The 19,538-nt window shown below is 44.1% G+C and overlaps 2 protein-coding genes and 1 long non-coding RNA gene across 3 annotated transcripts; all 3 read right to left on the bottom strand.

Moving 5' to 3' along the window:
* Positions 1-4,997: 4,997 nt before the first annotated feature.
* On the bottom strand, positions 4,998-5,434 carry LOC124668295. The gene is made up of 2 exons (XR_006991638.1): positions 5,236-5,434; positions 4,998-5,144 (listed from the first exon to the last, which is right to left on the bottom strand). It is a non-coding gene; the product is annotated as an uncharacterized LOC124668295 (long non-coding RNA).
* An 8,212-nt stretch (positions 5,435-13,646) lies between these two features.
* LOC124661449 (TVP38/TMEM64 family membrane protein slr0305-like) lies at positions 13,647-17,093 on the bottom strand. The gene is made up of 7 exons (XM_047199305.1): positions 16,575-17,093; positions 16,038-16,090; positions 15,472-15,564; positions 15,165-15,388; positions 14,669-14,735; positions 13,906-14,013; positions 13,647-13,811 (listed from the first exon to the last, which is right to left on the bottom strand). The coding sequence occupies exons 1-7, from the start codon at positions 17,008-17,010 to the stop codon at positions 13,785-13,787; spliced, it is 1,008 nt and encodes a 335-aa protein (XP_047055261.1). The 5' UTR covers positions 17,011-17,093; the 3' UTR covers positions 13,647-13,784.
* Positions 17,094-17,557: 464 nt separating this feature from the next.
* LOC124662617 (protein STRICTOSIDINE SYNTHASE-LIKE 10-like) lies at positions 17,558-18,622 on the bottom strand. Its single transcript, XM_047200432.1, has one exon. The coding sequence runs from the start codon at positions 18,620-18,622 to the stop codon at positions 17,558-17,560; it is 1,065 nt and encodes a 354-aa protein (XP_047056388.1).
* Between the last annotated feature and the right edge of the window lie 916 nt (positions 18,623-19,538).

The following is a 19,538-nucleotide window of genomic DNA, read 5'->3' as shown; positions in this document are numbered from 1 at the left end:
AGAACCCTTGCCCAAAAAGCAATGTCTCTAGTACATGATTTTTGTGGCTGCATCATCGGCTTGATTGTACATACAGATGGATTCTCAAAACACCAAAAGAAAAACAATTCTCATGAAAAACACTTGCACTCTCATTTTTATACTCCAGTTGATCGATCTTTTAACCACACTAGTATTTTCTGTCTAATACATTCTTGTTATTATGCCATATATACAAGGGGAACTATTAACTTATCCATTGCCCCTGTCACTCCACATCCTTCTTTCCAGGCCAGTACACACAAGGTCTCCTCTGTCTCAACAGATACAACAACATGATGACTTTTTTTTTTTTGAAGAAACGCAGGAGAGCTGTGATTTTCATTTATATAGGAAACGAGTTATAGAGAACATGATGACATCTTAGAGCAACATTTGTAGCTACCTAACTCAGGTGAGGAACTGAGGATGAGGTTTAACACTTACTAACTCCAGACACCATATAGGAGCATCAACTTCTTGTTGCTGAAACGGCAAGGCGAGGTAGCCGGGATGGCTACAACCATTCCGTGCACCATCTCCTCGCCATGGTGCCGATTCTAAGACACACGTTGTTCATTGTAAGAGGGTAGGCGCACGGCATCTCCAAGCCGCCTTCGTTTCTCTGCTCCAACGATATCCAGGTTGTCAGCCTTCTTCATGCCACCATCCCCTGGCGTCGCCTATGACCAGGGTCAGGTGCTTCTTCGTCAGGGTCTGCTGCTCATTGTCAGACCATTAGCGGCTTTCTCTGATGGCTAGATCCTCATACTTCTCGTCCGATTTTCTCGAGTGTTCATCCACAGACCCTGCTTCCTCCATCTGCTTCAGTTTTTTTTTCCATATTATATCATCGAAGACAAAGGAATGGATAATTGGTTTAATACACTGGCTTTCCTGTTGATCTAATGTTGTATCTCTAGAATGCAGCACCACAACAGCTGAATGGCGTGTACATAGAACTGTAACACATCATACTCATATGTTCATCTAGAGTATAGAGCATTCAGTTGAGTTATGTTTTTTCTATTGCACTATTAGCACTTAGGCACATGGGAGAAACAAACTACAAACTTACGTCATTGACTTCATTTGTCATGTAAATTCTGTGTATAAAAGTGGAGGATCAGATGAAGGATAAGAGATGTTCTTTTTCAACTACCTTTTGGATGTCCTTTTCTTCATCAGTTATATCCTCATTTGTCTCTGCCTCGCCAGTATCATCACCTTCTTCTTCTTCACTGTCAAACACCGAGTACTTAATCACAAGCTGTATGAGATGAGATACCGTGTCAGCCCAAGCACAGCATCTGCTACTTTAACTTTCACATACAATGCTACTTATACATGTTGTATGAGATATCATCTGCCATCTTTGGTGAGCTGCAACATGAGGATAAATATCTACTTCGGCACTACCAGCATGTCTGGTGCATCCAATATCACTGCCATGCACTAATCCCAAAAGAGCCAAACTGAAGGTTGAGAGGCTCTGCCTTCCCAATCTGCAACGGGCCATACATAGGATTTCCGACAGATTTCTCACTTCCTGTGCCATCGTTTATGTTTCCATTGCTGTCACCGGCAACAACAGGTCATGCCTTAGCAACTGAACCATCGGTGTTAAGGAGAGCCATCAGATATCTAGAATACCCTTTTCTCTGAATCAACTGAAACATGCCCTTGGAGCTCAACGAGTTTGCGGCGCACTGGTTCCAGAAACTGTGAAACAGAGTGTCAGAAAATTGGAATCCAGACAAGGGAACACAAACCGACTTGTTGCAGAATATAAGAATTATATAATGGAGTATGCAGCTAGGCTTTTGTCATCTGCAATTTCAATGCAAACGGACACATGCAGGCAATTTCCATAACTGAATCTTAGTGACAGCGATACAGATACTATGGTGTTGAGTCAAATCTCAAGTCACCAAGAAGTAGCCCAGGAGCATCAGCATTCTATCCTAGAGCATTCAGTATTTGGTACCATTAACTGGGGAGCTGAGCTCAGGGAGACGAGGCAGACAGAGAAAGACATACTGAAAACCATTAATTAGGACGAATAGCCAGGGGACCTTGAAGGCGTGGCGTGGCTTGCATCCCATGAGCTGGAGCGTGCTCTACAGGACGTGGCGAGTGTAGCGGAAGGTGCTCCGCCGGCCATGGCCGTGGTGGTCGGGGACGGCAATGTAGAGCAACCTTGAGGCCGCCATGTTCCGCTGAACCTACAACCAGGCAGCCCTCCACTGAAACAAGAGATCGGCAGGCAGAAGGAGGAGCAGTGGTGGACCTTGGTCTTGATAAGGGAACGGTTTTTGAGTCCGCCGGGCTGGAGAGGGTGCGGATGTGGACGAGAGGTGGCGCAGGGCGGTGTCACGGCGAGGACTTGCCATCTCGTTCGGGTTGATCCGTGTGTTCACAGACCTCCGGGCGTCTGGCGTCGATCAAGGTGATTGCCTAGGCGTACGACGGCATGGAGTGATGGAGATCATACGCCAACTGCATCCATCGCATGAGGGGATGGCGACTACTGGTAGATAAATTCAGTGTAGCCGCGGAGGTAATGCACGATCCTTGGCTCACTTTTAATAGTTTTTGAGTAGGCATATATACATCACTACCAGAGAGGAAATCAGGTTTTCAGTTGGATGAAGACATTGAGAAGAGACACATTCTGGCGCGTGCACGTTCTACCAGAGAGCTTGGCCGATCATAAAGGGATCATGAAACTGGGAGTGGGAGATGATAGAGGGTTTGCCAGACTGAACAGAGCTTTAATCACCCTAATCCCTAAGAGACCAGAGGCAATTGAGACAAAGGACTTCAGGCCTATAAGCCTAGTCCATAGCTTTGCGAAACTGTTCTAAAAAATCATTGCAAATCATCTTCGGCCAGATTTGGAGAGATTGTTAGTATGAATCAATTGGCTTTCATCTAGCATCGAAGCTTGCATGATAATTTTGTGCTAGTCAGGCAAGTGGCCAGGAAGATCAACATGAGGAGACAGACTGGGGTGCTTTTGAAGCTAGACCTAGCGCGTGCTTTCGACTCTATCTCTTGGAGTTTCATGTTTGAGGTGTTGAGGAGAATGGGATTCGGCGAGAGGTTCCTAAAGTGGATCGCCCTCCTGTTATACACGGCGAACATGAGGGTTATGGTGAACGGGGTGCCGGGGGACCGGGTATACCATGGACGGGGTTTGAGGCAGGGTGACCCAACGTCACCCATGCTGTTTGTGGCGGCTATGGAGACCTTGTCTGCCATGATCACCAGGGCGGTGGAGGACGGGCTTTTTGGAAACCTGGCCTCTATTTCGCCCTTACATAGGCTATCGATATGCGGATGACGTAGTGATGTTCCTAAAACCGGAGAACAGGGAGTTATGGGCCGTGAGACACATCTTGTGCCTGTTTGACGAGGCCTCGGGCCTGAAGGTCAACTATAGGAAGACGACAGCTACTCTGATCCGAGGTACACAGGAGGAAGAGGTGAGGACCACTCGAATCCTAGGCTGTGAGTTGGCGCGGTTCCCGATCAGATACCTTGGTCTCTAGTTAGCACTCAGACCCCTAACTAAGTCTGACTGGCAGCCGATGCTGGACCAAGTCATCAAATGTGTGCCATTGTGGCAAAGAGGGCTTATTCGGCGAGAGGGGAGGCTTGTGCTTGTTAACTCAATTGTGACGGCAAGAGCGGTGCACCAAATGGTGGTTGTGGAGGCCCCTACATGGCTGCTGGAGGAGATAAACAAATGGATGAGAGCTTTTTTCTGGGCAGGCAAGGACGAGGTCCAAGGAGGGCAGTGTCTAGTGGCGTGGAAAACCATTTGCAAACCAAAGGAATTTGGCGGGATAGGGGTGAAAGATCTGAGGTTGCAGGGTTTGGCGCTCTGAGTGAGATGGTTTTGGCTCAGACGTACGGACATGGCAAAGCCATGGCAGGGCTTACCAGGGCTGAAGGACCCAGAAGCAGAGGAAGTGTTCCAGAGCCTGGCACACTTTAGAGTGGGAGATGGATGATCGACCTTCTTCTGGAAGGATAGATGGATCAGTGGGTTTACTGCGGCGGAGTTGGCACCGGAGGTCGTTGCGAGGGTCCCAAGGAGGAAAAATGAGCGCCTGGTAGGAGAGGCACTGCCCGAGGATGGATGGATAGATGACATATCGGGAGAGATGACAGAGGATCTCTGGAGGGAATGCTTGATGCTTTGGAAGGCAGTAGAAACAGTGGACAGAGATGCCGGGAGCTCGGATCATATCTCCTGGAAAGGGTGGAATCCGGAAGGTATACGGCTAAAGCCACCTACGGGATGCTTTGCCAGGGAAGCGTGCGATGGAGTATGAGTAAGCCAGTGTGGGGATCTTTCTCCCCCATGAAGTGCAAGATGTTTGCATGGCCGGCAATGAAGTATCGGCTGTGGACCTCGGATAGGAGGGCGAGACACGGATGAAGCACCCGGATGCATGCTATACATGTCTGCAAGAGGAGGACAATGTGGATCATATTCTAACCTTATGTCCTTACGTGAGATAGGTGTGGTGCAGAGTCCTACACAGTGCGAGCCTACACCTTACTGACCCATGTTCCACAGGCAACCTGCAGAGATGGTGGACGGAGGCCCGCAAGCGAGTGAGGAGAATCGACAGGAAGCGCTTCGACTCGATGGTTATTTGCACGGCATGGACACTCTGGAAGCAACGGAACACGTGGGCTTTCGGAGATGTGAGGAGGCACAAGAATGTTGGCCAAATGGTAGATGAGATTAGAGATGAGTTCCACCTTTGGAAGAGAGCAAAGAGAGGAGGGAGATTAGATGTAGCGAGAGAGTAGGCCTTAGGCGGAAGGGGATCGGTGTGCGTGTGTTCTCGGTCATGATGTTCGCATCTGGTTGCCGGTCTTGTAAATGTTGTAGCTCTCTTCTATAAAGATAAGACACGCTTTTGCGAGTGCTCTCAAAAAAAAAAGAGAAGGGACACATCTTTTTCCTCTGACAATTGCTTATATTTCGTAGATTAGATCGCATCAAAAGATGCCAGTGATGTACAATGCGTGCTACTCTGCTATCGGAATAGCCCTCTTGCCTATGTAATCCTACCATTCTATTCATCAATATCCTTTACAGCATCCTGAAAAATAAAGAGAAGCAGTTAGCAGGTTGACAAAATGGGAAGAACACATCTCAATAGCTGATTGTCCACCAGGATACAGGTCAATTACCTTAGCGAGTCTTGTTACGTAAGTTGCAGCAACGACTGTAACTAATAGTCCTATGCCCAATGTCAATAGCTGGTTGTTTCCTCCCAAACCGATTTCCGTCTCATCTTGCTGTAAAAGAAGAATGTTCAGTGAATCAGCAGTTGAAATTTAAAACCATTACACAAAGATTTTTCTTCAGACCTTGTGAGCTCCGCTTCTGTGTGTATATAAAAATCTTAGAGATTATTTTGCGAACAACAATAACGTTTACCCTAGCAATATTTCTTGCACGATTATGTGATTATTGTTCCGTTGTGTACATATGGATTCTCAAAACACCAAACGAAAAATAGAGCATTCCATTCTAATTCTAATGAAACATTTGAGGTGCTAAGCGGAATATCAGAACTTCAACACCAAAACATACTGTAGAGTAGTGGATGCCTAGAGTTGAATTTAAGACATTTGCATTTGAATATATGAAATGCTATTGTATTCTGGACACGTCCCTGGAAAGCATATACTATCTGACATGTTGCCAGGCGATCTTGTATCCATGGAATGGCAACAGTTGTTAAGCTACTATCCTATACTAACAGATTTATGCGACTATAAGAAAAGTAGGGACCCCATCCGCTAAGTACAGGCATTCTTATTAACAGATTTATGCGACTATTTTTCTATTGTCCTAAATGTAGGTAAATATGGGGCAAGTCAGGCAAACCTAGCCCTTTTGCAAAACAATTTATTTTAACAAGAACTGTGAGGCAACAGCCACAGAGCAACATTTTATTAAAAAAAATGAACTTCTGAGTAAAATGATTTTTGTTCCAAAATTTTAGGTGGATCTGACCCTTTTTGATACCACCGAACGCTCCGGCGGTACGGTCAGGCGTGGGACCGCCAATGCCACTTTGGCAGTATCACACTCAACCCTACTGCCCGGGCAGTATCACGGCCGAGGCTACCTCTAGAGCATTTGGCAGTACCAAAAAGTGTCAGACCTGGCTGAAGATTTGAAAAAAAAAATCATTTCGGGCTAACATTTCACAAAAAGGTTAGATTTTTTCAAAAATGCCTACATATGGATGCTCTAAACACCAAATAAAAAGTGAAACGCCCCATTCTAGCTCTAAAGAAATATTTGAGGTACTAAGACCAATACAAGAACTTCAACACCAAGACATAGCGGCGGCTCTAGGACCCCTCTGCGGCCAATCTGGTCGCCCCCGCGACCGCTAGGGGACCGCCCGGAGACCATCTACCGTCGGGGAGCTTGGATTTGGTCGCTGGCTACGGATTTCGTCGGCGGATGCAAGTGCAGAGAAAGCGGCGGAGGAATGAGGGTTTCGGACCTCATCGCCCTCTCCGAACAGAATATTATACCGTATCGCGCCGCTCGGAAATGAAAACGCGCATACATGATCTGTTTTGGCCCACAAAACGGTGCAAACCCTCAAACCGGTCCCAAACGCGTATATGGGGTACAGTTTGAGGGGTCTACTAGAGATGCTCTTAGAGGATACCGGTACCCGCAATGTTGTGCAGTTTTTCCATATGCATACGCCGAAGCAGTGAAACTTTCGTACAGTACTATATAGACCTCATGGAGTCATGGTGCTTCACTCTATCTACAGGCTTTCAAGCTTTCCCATTCAAGGTGGCTTCTATTGGATTTCTTTTATTGATTCATCTATGCACAAATATCATGCCACATGCTTTGTTACATACAGTGAAAGGGCGGATATGGGCGCGAACGCCGCGGTGGTGAGCTTCCCAAGAACCAGTGCCAAAAGTGTGAGCCACGATCAATGAACATCGTCGTGCATGCGACAATGATCCAGTGCCCCACGACGGTTGCGGGAGGTTGTTCATCTACAACGAGGTCGATGACCGTAAGATGGCTTCCCAGCGCGGCGCATGCTGCTGTACAGAGGCCAGCTACAACTTCACCGACCCGCCGGTGGAGCTCCTGTGTTACCTCGTAGTGTCCCATTCAATCAATCTATCTAGGTTCAAGTACGGCATAACCCCTGGCAGGAAGGGCACATGTTATTTGTTTCTCCCATTCCAGTAAAGCCTAATATCATGGCTAAGTGAACAAACTAATTTTGCAGCATGTAGCTGGTAAATTATGTCGTAGTCTCGTAAAATGGTAGCCAATGAGAAGTAACTAAGAGAATCATATTACATGTAAAATATATCTTCTCTAGACTGATACATCCTTTAAATGAATTGAAAGAGCCTCTTTCACAGTCTCATGTTTTCAAAATAAAAAAGTATTCACACTTTTATTTGTTTCGAGGTTTCATCCAGAGTTGAACAACAAATTCATGGAGCATGGGACCATACGTCGATATTGTATAATGTATTTTATAAAAGAAAGGTATTTTTGGAAACGGAGGCTGAGATCCCTCAGCCTATTCATCGAAGATGCTTTATTTAAATTTTATTCAACAAAGATCTGTCAAAAGCATAGAACGTACAACCTGAAGCTACCAATCAACACTTACAAACCCGACAATGGATGAAGAACATGCCATCATAGCCGTATGCCCTAAAAACACAAACGATGCCCCGCCAGATAAATACCGTGGCATCACCGAGTCACCCCTATGGTGAAAATAGGAGCACACATCCGATCTAGCAGACCCATGACAAGCACTTCATGCACTCGCAGTAGAAGTTGCCACCGCCAACAACAGTTGGTCCATCTTCAGGACCGAGATCAGCATATCCCTCGCCAGATAGCGCCCCATGCGCAAGTCCATCACTCCTTGTCCGTTACCGAGGCTCCATTGCGCCACACCGCCGAGACTCGCCGGTATTTGAAGATTATAACTCTAACTATATGATCAACAAAATAGCTGAAAAACCTAACATTGTTACCCTATTTGTTGGTAATCCTATGAACATCAAATAAAACCTTGAACTAAAGAGTAGTTTTTGTATTAGACCAGAGGAGAGCAATTAACATAGTCTTGATTGTGAAAAGCAATGAAAATTTGTGGTAATCACCCAAGAAATTTAGAGAATCAACAAATAGTGAAGTTCATTATTTTGTTTCCTTTCTAAAAATACGTAGAATAGTTCAAAATATTGTAGAAATAATCTCATAAATGTTGAGTTCATAAATTCCCAATGTCCCTTAAGAGTCGCCTAATCCATGTCCGCGGCCTTTAGAGTGTGGCACGACCTATAATAAGCACCATGTATGATGTTGTAGTGTTTTCCATGCGTGTAGTTGAGTTGTGGATTTTCCTCTAGTGGTTGGACACAGATTCCCATTTTCCCCTTTTAACAATTTAAGATTGTTTTTGCTATCTAATGAAGCTTACATTTATATAGAAGAAGAAATGGGAAACTTGGTTTAGAAACGATCTACAAATGGAAAGAAAACTACTCTCTGACTCCACTTTAAATGGTATATCTTGTTTGTACCAATTTTAGAAGTTCTGATGTAGGAAAAAAATGTTACTTTCTTTAGACGATTATGTGTTGAGTATCAAAAATAATGAGAAGTTAATGGTTTTTTTGTATCGTCCTAGTAAAAACAACTAGTTCATAGGTAGTGTGATGTGAAGGCATACAACCATGCAATGATGGGTCGTCGCTATTTGGATTATCACTCATATTTAACATTGTGTTCCTAACGGAAAACATATACTATTTCAATAAGACATTCTCTCAAGCTAATGGGTCCGTGGGATTTTGATAGAATTGTCACATTATCACAAGTGGTCCTTTTTGGACTCCTATGTAGTATACTGGTGAGAAGTCAAATCCATGAAAAACAAATAAGGTGTATCCCTCATAGGGGTGATGGCTCCGCATGACCAGTGGGATCTGTGCCTACACAGACCAAACCATCCTACTAGTGCTAGTAACACTACTAACTTGGGCCAAACCCAACATTACATAGAAATAATTAGGTACCCCCTTGGTTTTGAGGGGCCGAAGCAGCTACCCCCGCTCGCCCTCCTCCTGGGCCGGGTCCTGATCCAATGGTCATGGATGTTAATGCCTTGGTAAGGCCCAAAATGATCCATAACTTATCCTTTTAGATAAATTCCACCCCATCCCCTCCTTCAATCCACCTTCGACATGTTAACCCTAGATACAGACCGGCGGCGCAGTGATGGTGTGTGACAAGGCTCAGCTGAGGACGCGATATCCGTGAGGCCTTGCACGCAAAAGTTTGTAGAGAAGAGAAGGCTATCGATCAGAGAGGGGAGGTGATCCGCGTCGTCGTGGATTGGAAGTTTAGGTTTCGTCGGTAAGATCTGATCCACCCGCCCCAATAATTTCCCGGTAAACCATGTTTTTGGTGAAAAATCCATTTCTTGTATTTGTTCCTCTATTGTTTTTACTCACAAATCAGAACTTGTTATCCCAATAATTGTTTTTACCATAGTTTGATTTCCGTATATCCCTCTGATGTACTTGTTATGTTTTTTCATATAGCCCACTATTATTTTGCCATCTGCAAATTCTATTAGTTACCAAACTTGCCAAAACGGCATAGTTTTTTGTGTTTACAACCAGCATTCCTTGCCAACATGTAGTTTTTCATGTTGTTCTAGATTTACATACCGTGTAATCCTATTTTTTAATTTATTAGTTATGTAACGTTTCCATCTAAACTATTTTCTATTGTTTCCCACACTTAATTCTTGCAAGTATCGTCTAGGTGTGTGGATTGTATATTAGTGTCAAGGTCCATAGTTTATGTTATTTGTGCATGCTTACATGTGTATTCAAATTTACAACAATCATATGTAAATGCATTTGTTAACTGTTTTTGGTAAATAGACCAATCATACCAGGCTCCATATTTTTCCTCTTTAATCATGTACCAATTCTTAGAATCTTAAACGTATAGAAATTTCAAACTTTCTTCATGTTTTTTCCGGCTACTTATTTTAATAAAAAATATTTATGGTGTATGCCCCATCATTTTCTAAAATGTTTTTTCCTACAATAATTTCGTACCTAGGCTTTGTGCTTACTATGGAATTTGAGGAAGCCAATTCAAAGAAACGAATAGATGATGAATGCTTAATAAACTGTCTCACGGAAGATCTCATGGAGCGGATATTTTTTAGGCTTCCAGTTAGCACTTTATTGAGGTGTGTTGGTGTTTGCAAACAATGGAAAGCAATGATCCGTGATCCCAATTTTGCCACATTACACCTTAAACATGCATCCCGTTATGCCATATTATTCTTCAAACAAGAGTCTATTGCAAGAAAATGCTACCCTAGTGATGCCATACTTGTTGATGAAGCATGGTCACAATCAACATATGCAGTGCCTGTGATTGGCCCTGATGATCTCCTTTGTGGATCATGCAATGGGCTTATTTGCTTATACACAAACACATCAACCATCAAGATAGCAAACCTTGCAACGGGTGAAAGCATGCATATTAAGAAACCATTGAGGAATTTGAAGGGCGATCATTTCTCATTCTACACCTTTGGATTCCACCCATTGAAAAAAGAATACAAGATCACACACTTCCTAAGTGATAATATAGATGGCTCTTTCAAGAATAAATATAGATTCAACGTTATTCAGGTTTATACGCTTGGTGATGAGAAATGGAAAGATATCAAAACTCCAGAAGCCTTAAGCTTGAACTGTGTGAGAAATGCCGGAGCAATAAATATTGATGGAATAGTGTATTGGATAATTGAAGATATAGCAGCTAGCTGGCAGCATGCTATTGTGTCCTTCGATCTCAGTGACGAAAGGTTTGTGCGGATACAATTACCGACACCAGTGCCTGAACATTATGCATATGGTTCTTGGAAATTCTGCATACGAGACATAGACGGGAAGATATCTATAGCAATTGCTCAAACATTTCATTATGCACTTGAAGGGAATTTTGGTAAGGTACAGATTTGGACACTTGAAAACAAACTGGAGCAAAAGTGGAGCCAGAAGTACAATATTGACACATCAAATTACCTTCCTGGTCCAAATTTAATTCATGGGGGTAAGTTATTGACGCAAAGTGGTGACAATAAACTATTTACATATACGTTGATATGGAATGGGGAGAACTTTGAGACTGAATTGAACGAGGCAATGAAATTATTAGATTTCGGCCCTCGAAAGCCAGAAAACTTGCAATCTTACATATTTGTGGAGTCACTTGTAAGTTTAGATATATACAAGAAATATGGAAGTGTACGTAGGCAAAATAAAAGGGGAGGATGGAAATTAAAGAAGTGGGAGACATGGGAGAACAACCTCTCGGAGAGGGAAGAACTGTGCATCCGCATTCATCGAAAGGAGCATGAAAGAGTTGTAAGTTGACTCGATTTAAAAAATTCCTTACTGAGCACTAATTATGCTTGAGTATTTAATAAAATGTTGAGTTTTCATTTGATAGGCATCTTCAAAACAATTTGTCATATGGCTCAATGGTCTACTTCCGCTTATATCTGATGATGCGATTCAACAACAAATAGGCATGGAGGTCAACAAAATATCTCGAGACATTTCAAATCAGGTAAATAATTATCTAAATGGAAGTGAACATAAAATTTGTTTTCATGTTTCAGGGTGAATAGTTAATAACTATTTGAAGAGAAAAAATTATAATGATAGTTATATGTGTTTTAGTTGGTGTTCTAACACATGTTGTGAATGAGATACCAGCATCCAAGACCCCTCCGACGGCTTAATTTTGTGGGGCAAAAGCGGGATAGAGAAAATTTAGTTGATTATCTGGAAAATTTTGCGTATAATTACAAGGTATAGTGTGCACAAACTTACTTGCCAGATAATTTGTAATATTTCATAAAATGACACTTTAACAAACATAACCTAATTATAGGCTACAACTGATGCAATCAGGAGAATCATGAGTATCATGACAAGTGTTATACCGGATAAGGTAAAGATTTACGTACGGTCTAATTTATCATATTCTAGTTTATTTTTTACTATAGATTGATAGTTCTTGTTACCACTTTCTGGCATATCTCCTTCTCCAATGAATATGCCAAATAAATTATCTTGAAATATAAAGCAAAGTAAGCATGTCATCTCCATCCATACAGATAAATGACCTCCACTGTAGTATAGTTATTTTTATTAAATACTTATTGTGCGCAAATGTGTACTTAATTTTTTATGATAATTGTGCAAGTTGTTTAGCTATTTAGATCATTTTGTACTTCTTTGGACAGTCTATTATCAACATAATTTACATCACTAGAGAGACAATTATTCATCAAAGCTTATATGTAGATAGCATATATGTTCAGAGTCGAGCATTACCGCAAAACACTTTATGAGTGGATTACTATCTTAAATTATAATTTCACACATATGTACCGTAAACTAAACACTAATAGTTATATAAGCCCCTCTAGGATTATTTCATATTTAAATAGCATTTTCTTGCATGTATTTCTTTCTAATATATCGATGTTGTGCTTTGTGAGTGATAAAGAGTTGAGCATAATTGTGCTATCCGAGAAATACAAGTTAGCTACGCCGTGCAGCATAATAGAACTTTGTTGTGCACCTTTTGTTTCTCTAAGATATAGACAACTCCGAGGCTCATTTATATTTACCTTTTATTTCTAACGGTATTTCTAGATATTCCTTGGCACGAGATGGAAGAAGCAGTGTCTTATATCTTATTTTTACTCGTATTTTAGGTGGGTTCTTCAAGCTCATATGATGTTAATTCTTCTCAATATCATAGCCAGGCCGAGGATAAGATCGAGACCTAAGAACTTCTGATGGCATTCTTCTTGGTTTGCTCAAAAAGTTGTTCAAAATTTTCTACTTTAGCTATTTTACCAATATAACAATGATTTGTGTAGTACCATCGATATTCTATTATGTTTCTTATTTCTATCAAAACTGTGATATTTATGGAACATATTTACCATGTTTGTTCATCTAGAGTATAAAGCATTCAGTTGAGTTATGTTCTTTTTTTTTTCTTTTGCACTATTAGCACTTAGGCACATGGGAAAAACAACTATAAACTTACGTCATTGACTTCATTTGTCATGGCAATTCTGTGTATAAAACTGGACGATCAGATGAAGGAGCCTCTTGGATGTCCTTTTGGTCGTCAGTTAGGCGATGTACATAGGATTTCCGACAGATTTCTCACTTGCCGTCTCGTTCGGGCTGATCCGTGTGTTCACGGACTTCCGGGCGTGCGGCGTCGATCAAGGTGATTGCCTAGGCGTACGACGGCATGGAGTGTCGTAGTGATGGAGATCATACGGCAACTGCATCCATCGCAGGGGATGGCGACTACTGGTAGATAGATTCAGTGTAGCCGCGGAGGTAATGCACGATCCTTGGCTCACTTTTAACAGATTCTGAGTAGGCATATGTAGTTATGTACATCGTATCAGAGAGGAAATCAGGATTTCAGACGGATGAAGACATTGAGAAGAGACGCATCCTTTTTCCTCTGACAATTGCTTATATTTCGTAGATTAGATCGCATCAAAAGATGCCAGTGATGTACAATGCGTGCTACTCTGCTATCGGAATAGCCCTTTTACCTATGTAATCCTACCATTCTATTCATCAATATCCTTTATAGCATCCTGAAAAATAACGAGGGGAAGCAGTCAGTAGGTTGACAAAATGGGAAGAACGCATCTCAGTAGTTCATTGTCCACCAGGATACAGGTCAATTACCTTAGCGAGTCTTGTTACGTAAGTTGCAGCAACGACTGTAACTAATAGTCCTATGCCCAATGTCAATAGCTGGTTGTTTCCTCCCAAACCGATTTCCGTCTCATCTTGCTGTAAAAGAAGAATGTTCAATGAATCAGCAGTTGAAATTTAAAACCATTACAAAAAGATTTTTCTCCAGGCCTCGTGAGCTCGGATTCCGTTGTATATAAATTATTTGGCCAACAACAATAGCATTTACCCAAGCAATATTTCTTACACGATTATGTGACTATTGTTCTGTTGTCGTAACTGTATGTACATATGGATTCTCAAAACACCAAATGAAAAATGAAACACCCCGTCCTAATTCTATTGAATTATTTGAGGTGTTAAGCGGAATATGAGAACTTCAACACCAAAACATACTGCAGAGTAATGGATGCCTTGAGTTGAATTAAGGCGTCTGCATTTGGATATATATAGAAGTGCTATTCTATTCTGGGCACAATCCTAGAAAGCGACCATCTGACATGTTGCCAGGCGATCTCACAGCCGTGGAATGGACACAGTTTTTAAGCTACTATCCTATATAAGAGAAGTAGAGACCGTATCTGCTAAGTACAGGCATTCTTATTAACAGATTTAAAAGCACTGCCTGTCATCTACGAGAAGATGAAAATAACTCTACGGCTTGAAAGAGTATAGTGGAGAAGCGTCCCTGATCTGGCTACAAAAGTTTGTAAAGAAGATGAACTAAGAAAAGATTGACGGTTTAAGAACTTACAATTATAGCTCTCCCAAATGCACCGGCACTGACATAAGCCCATGTTCCTGGAAGCATACCCAACCAACTGCATGCCAAGAAAAGCAATATCTGAGGTAACAACACTCCATAGAGAAAACAGCTATGCTGGTATGTGGTGAAAACTTTTTCACTGTGGATTCCTTCACAGACTAATGTTCTAATTTGTAGTGGTTCAGAAAGTGGTCAGTCCCTTGATCGGGTATATGATATTTGCTACTCATTTCGTCTCCTAAATCACATGCTTAAAGAATAACACTACTCAACAGCGTCATGAATCATGCAGATGAAACTGTCATGTTAACAGGCTGAACAGCTAATTTTCTCAATGAATGCAGTTTGCTATGTGGGGTACAAGTTTAGGACTATGTACTTGATTCTTCTTTGTACGAAAATATGGAATTAGTTAGCTGTTTCTGTTATATTTGCAGACAGGTTGAAAATGAAATAAGGAAGAGTTGAGGGAGTAGAAACTGACCTGCCCAATACATAGGGCAAGAATTTGACAGAAGTCAAGCCATACAGGTAGTTCCCAAGGGAGAAAGGTAATAGGGGACTCAAACGTAGTAGAGTCACAACCTTGAATCCATTTTCACCTATTGCTTTATCAATCGCCAGAAACTTCTTATTTCCTTCAACCATTTTAAGAATACGCTCTCTAGCAAAGTATCTAGCGATGAGAAAGGCCACTGCAGCAGCTAGCTACAAAGTCGATAAAGCTCAATCAGCAAATGCACAATGGCACGATTAACAACAGAAATGCTCACCATGTTGGAGTTACTTACCGTCCCACTGATTGAAACCACAATAGTACCAGTAACACTACCAAATAATAGACCTGCAGACATAGTTAACGGTACTGCAGGAATTGCAAGTACCTGAATCAAAGAAACACAATCATTAGTATTAACCCAAAGATGCAAACCCTGCATATGCAGAAGATCTAAGATTTAAAACCAAAAGGATCACATGTGGACCCACCGAGTTTTGTTTATGAATTCCAAAACAATACAAAGTCACAAAAATGGTACGAGTATCTAGTGCCTAGGCATTATCTTTACTTACAACTGCATTCGCAAAGTGGAGCACTGGTGCATTTTTAGCTTTTCGTAATCACTAGATCGTGTACAGCACCCTAGTATTATCAGATCATAGCACTTCAAACATTTCGAAACAACAACTGCCCAACTGTCCTACTGATATGGTAACCTCGTATTGTCATCTGTACTTTGTTCTTTTGTTGGGGTTTATTCATGTGTGGTTGACCATTTAGTTTAGGTGGAACCGTGGAAATGATCATAGGCTCGACAGCACAAGGTATAGAACAAGGGTTGATAATTTGAGAACATACCTCCAACCCTGCATAGGCAAGTATAAACAGCGCATATCCAGCAGTGCCATAGCCTGTCCATGTAAAGCAATACAACCATGTAACTAAATATATCCTAGAAATGTCATTTACTTGAAAGATTTCATAATGATTAAACAGGAATCAATAGATATGCCTATGGCCAGTTACTCGGTTCTTAATGTTCAACACACTTTAACAGCTTAACATTAAGCAAATCGTGTGATACAGTGTCTTATCAACAGAAGGCTCCCTGCTATGGACCGGAAGACTGGTCTAAGATTGAATTGCTATCACAGTTCTTATTGTACATGGACCACTTAAGACCTATATTTCTTAGAAGAGGCATGGATCCAGTGGTGTTTGCTATCAAGTCACTATTATCTCTAATCACTAGGATCAGCAGCTACCAAGTTATGTTTTGAGCAGAATTTGCAGGAATTGGAAGGCATTTGACCAGTCTCAGTATTATCGCAGCTTAGGCCAAAGAAGCAGAAAGCAAGCAGAGCTAATAGCAAAGCAGCTGGATTGTTCCATTACCCTCAATGAAGCCGGAGAAGTGCGTGAGGAAGGCATTGATCTGGTCCTTGTACACGTACCCGGCCGCCCCGAACCCCCCAACGACCCCGACCAGCACCGCCCCGGCGAGCAGCGTCCCGGTCAGCGCCCCCGAGCCGCCGAACCCGCCGTCCTCCTCCTCCTCCTGCTTCTCCTCCTGCTTCTTCTTCTCGTCGGCGGCGGGTCGCCGGTCCTTGGGGCTCCCGCCGCCGGCGCCGCCTCCGAAGCGGAAGGGGACGTTGGGCGATGCCTTGCGCAGCGTGCCCTTGTCGGACTCCCGCAGCGAGGAGAGCGGCGGGTGGAAGGCCCGGCGGTGGCGCCACCGCCACGGCGAGCAGCCCCGCTGCGGCGGCGGCGAGAAGTGGGAGGAGAGGACGGGGGAGGGGTGGTGCGGCGAGAGGAGGTGCGGCTGCCTCATGGGGTCGGGCTGTCAGAGCTTGCTTTAACGCGCTGGGTGTGAGGCCATGAGAGCTCGCAAGTGATAAGACAAGGAATCGGAGGAAGTTGGGGAACTGGGGAAGGAAGGCGCTGGAGACAGGAGAGAGGTGAGTGGCGGCATGTGGGGCCCCGCTGCGGGTGGGCCCGCTCGCACGTCCGGTTTGCCGTTCCGTGGTAGCAGAAGCCGAGATTCCAAAACACGGATGCGTGGTTTCTGATCGCTGCCGTGGAATCTGTAATCTAACTTCAAAAGATGCCCTTGACGTAGCCACGTTTTCCAGGTAAATCCAGAAATTCAATTCAGCATCCAAAGCGAAAATATGCTAACAAATATACCAAAGAGAAAACAAAGCCTTCACATAACACTTAGAAAGAACATGTCGTACGAAAAAACTTAATTAAACACCCTTAAATTGATCTCTATATGCTAATAATAATAAAACATACCAAAGAGAAAACAAAACAGTAACATAGCACCAGGAATGAATGCTAAAATCCTACTACTAAATATCTTATACTACACATCCCTAATTGATCTCTATTTCCGTTGATTTGCGTGTGACGACGGATACGTAAGGAAGCTCGACGGATCCCATGAACAACCTTCCGCCTTTCCTCTCCACTATCTCGGTCGGTCTGACGCTCTTGTGTCCTCGCATCTCCTCAACGATTTGTCCTTCGCCGCTTATCCTCAAAGCTAGCAGGTGGCTATCGACCCCAAAGGGAACTTCGTTCTTCTCGCGGTGCAGTGCCACCCAATACCCTCCTCTCTTGTCGGGCCTCACGTTGTCGGGATACCCCGGAAGATCGGCGAATAGCTCCATTGTGCCGGTCTTGGAGCCCTTGATCCAGTACCTTAGTAGCTTGCACGGTCCCGTCGATGAGATGATGAGATGCGTCCGATCGGCGCTCATGGCGAGGCCGTTGGGGTAAGTGATGCCGGACTGGAGCACAACGACGTTTCCTGTCCGCGGGTCGTACCTCATTAGCCGGCCGGTCGAGTCTCCGGTTCGCGTGACCATCTCGTGTTGCGACCTTTGGTAAGTCATGGAGCTGTCGGTGAAATAGACCTCACCGGTGACTTGGTCGACGTCCACCCCGTTGGTGAATCGGAGAGGCGCGCCATCAACCTCGGTAACCAACACCGTTGCCTCGCCGCCACCCGGCGCGACCCGCATGAGCCCCTTGTAGGCGTCGGCCACGTACAGGTACCCGGACTTGAGGTGGAAGCGCAGACCCAGCGGGCGGCCGCACTGGCTCTCGGTGGCAGTCTCCGGGCGAAGGACGGACGCCGTGCACGCTTCGCTGCTGTAGCCGGGGCCGTAGGTGTATGTCGTCCATCCGAGCTCGTCCCCGTTCCACTTGAGCACGCGGCCGTCGGAGACGCCGCTGTAGGGGCCTTGGCCTTTGGCGTCGAAGGCGACGCTCTCCGGGCCTCGCAGGAGTCCTTGTGGCAGCGGCAGGTGGCGCGTCCGCCTGGCATCGATGCTTGGAACGGCGGCGGCCGCGGCGGGGATAGGCAAGATGAGCTGGAGCAGGAGGGCGACCAAGATCATCGCGGCGGCAGCGTGACCCCTAGTGCCGATGGCCATGTTGATTCCCGTCGGTAGCTAGCTGTACGTACTGCTCGACGTTTCGGTGTTTCGCTGGCTGCAGAACTTGTTTTCGATGGATCGATGCTACTACCTGGTTTGTGGTGCCGGCTGGATCGATTTGCTTGGTTCGTTTGGTGGAGAGAAGAGGGCGGGGGCCTATGCTTATATAGCAGTACAGGGTCCCGACTTCCTCTGCGAGTCGGCCGTCCTCTACCAGTCGGTGTAGAAAACTTATGAGAGTTTGGGTCCGTACTCTTCTCTTCGAATAATTCCGATTTCTTGTCATAGTAGTATGTTTCTTTGTGCTGGACGGAGAATTTGTGCTGGACGGAGAAGTTGTTTCTGTTTGTTGCGGGTCGGTGCTCCTTCATTTCCACTTCACAGGCAATCCAACGGAGCAAGTAGCCAGCTGTCTGCTACTCCAGCTTAACTTTTGTTGTGAATATCTACTAAAACATCTTTGCATAATTTACACGGTCGAACATGTTCGTGCATGAACAATTATTTCACGTGAACAATTTTCATATCAGGTGCCATCGGTCATTGAATTGAATAACAAAAAAACAGATGTCATAATAGTTAATACTTTTCTTGCCTGCAATTTTCTTAAGGACATCGTTGTGCGTCCCGGGGGTCAAATCCCCCGATCACCCGGGTCTGCAACCATCCGATGGAAAAGAATCAGACTGTCAGTCAGGTGTCAATTGTCTGACGCAGAGAAAAAAAATAAAACATGCCATCTTCGGCCTCCCGAACCCTTTCGTTCAGAGGGTATGCGGGCAGCGCCCGACTCCCGCTTGGAGGCTGCCTGGAGCAAAGCCGGCAACTCTGCTTCGAGCAACGTCGGGAGAACCGCCGGCCCCGCTCGCCTCCGCTCATTCAGAGAAGCCCCGGTCGTCGACGCCGCTCTTCA

Source organism: Lolium rigidum, chromosome 6, assembly GCF_022539505.1.
Source record: "Lolium rigidum isolate FL_2022 chromosome 6, APGP_CSIRO_Lrig_0.1, whole genome shotgun sequence".
NCBI classification, from domain to species: Eukaryota; Viridiplantae; Streptophyta; class Magnoliopsida; order Poales; family Poaceae; genus Lolium; species Lolium rigidum.
This window is presented reverse-complemented; position numbering and strand designations above follow the sequence as displayed.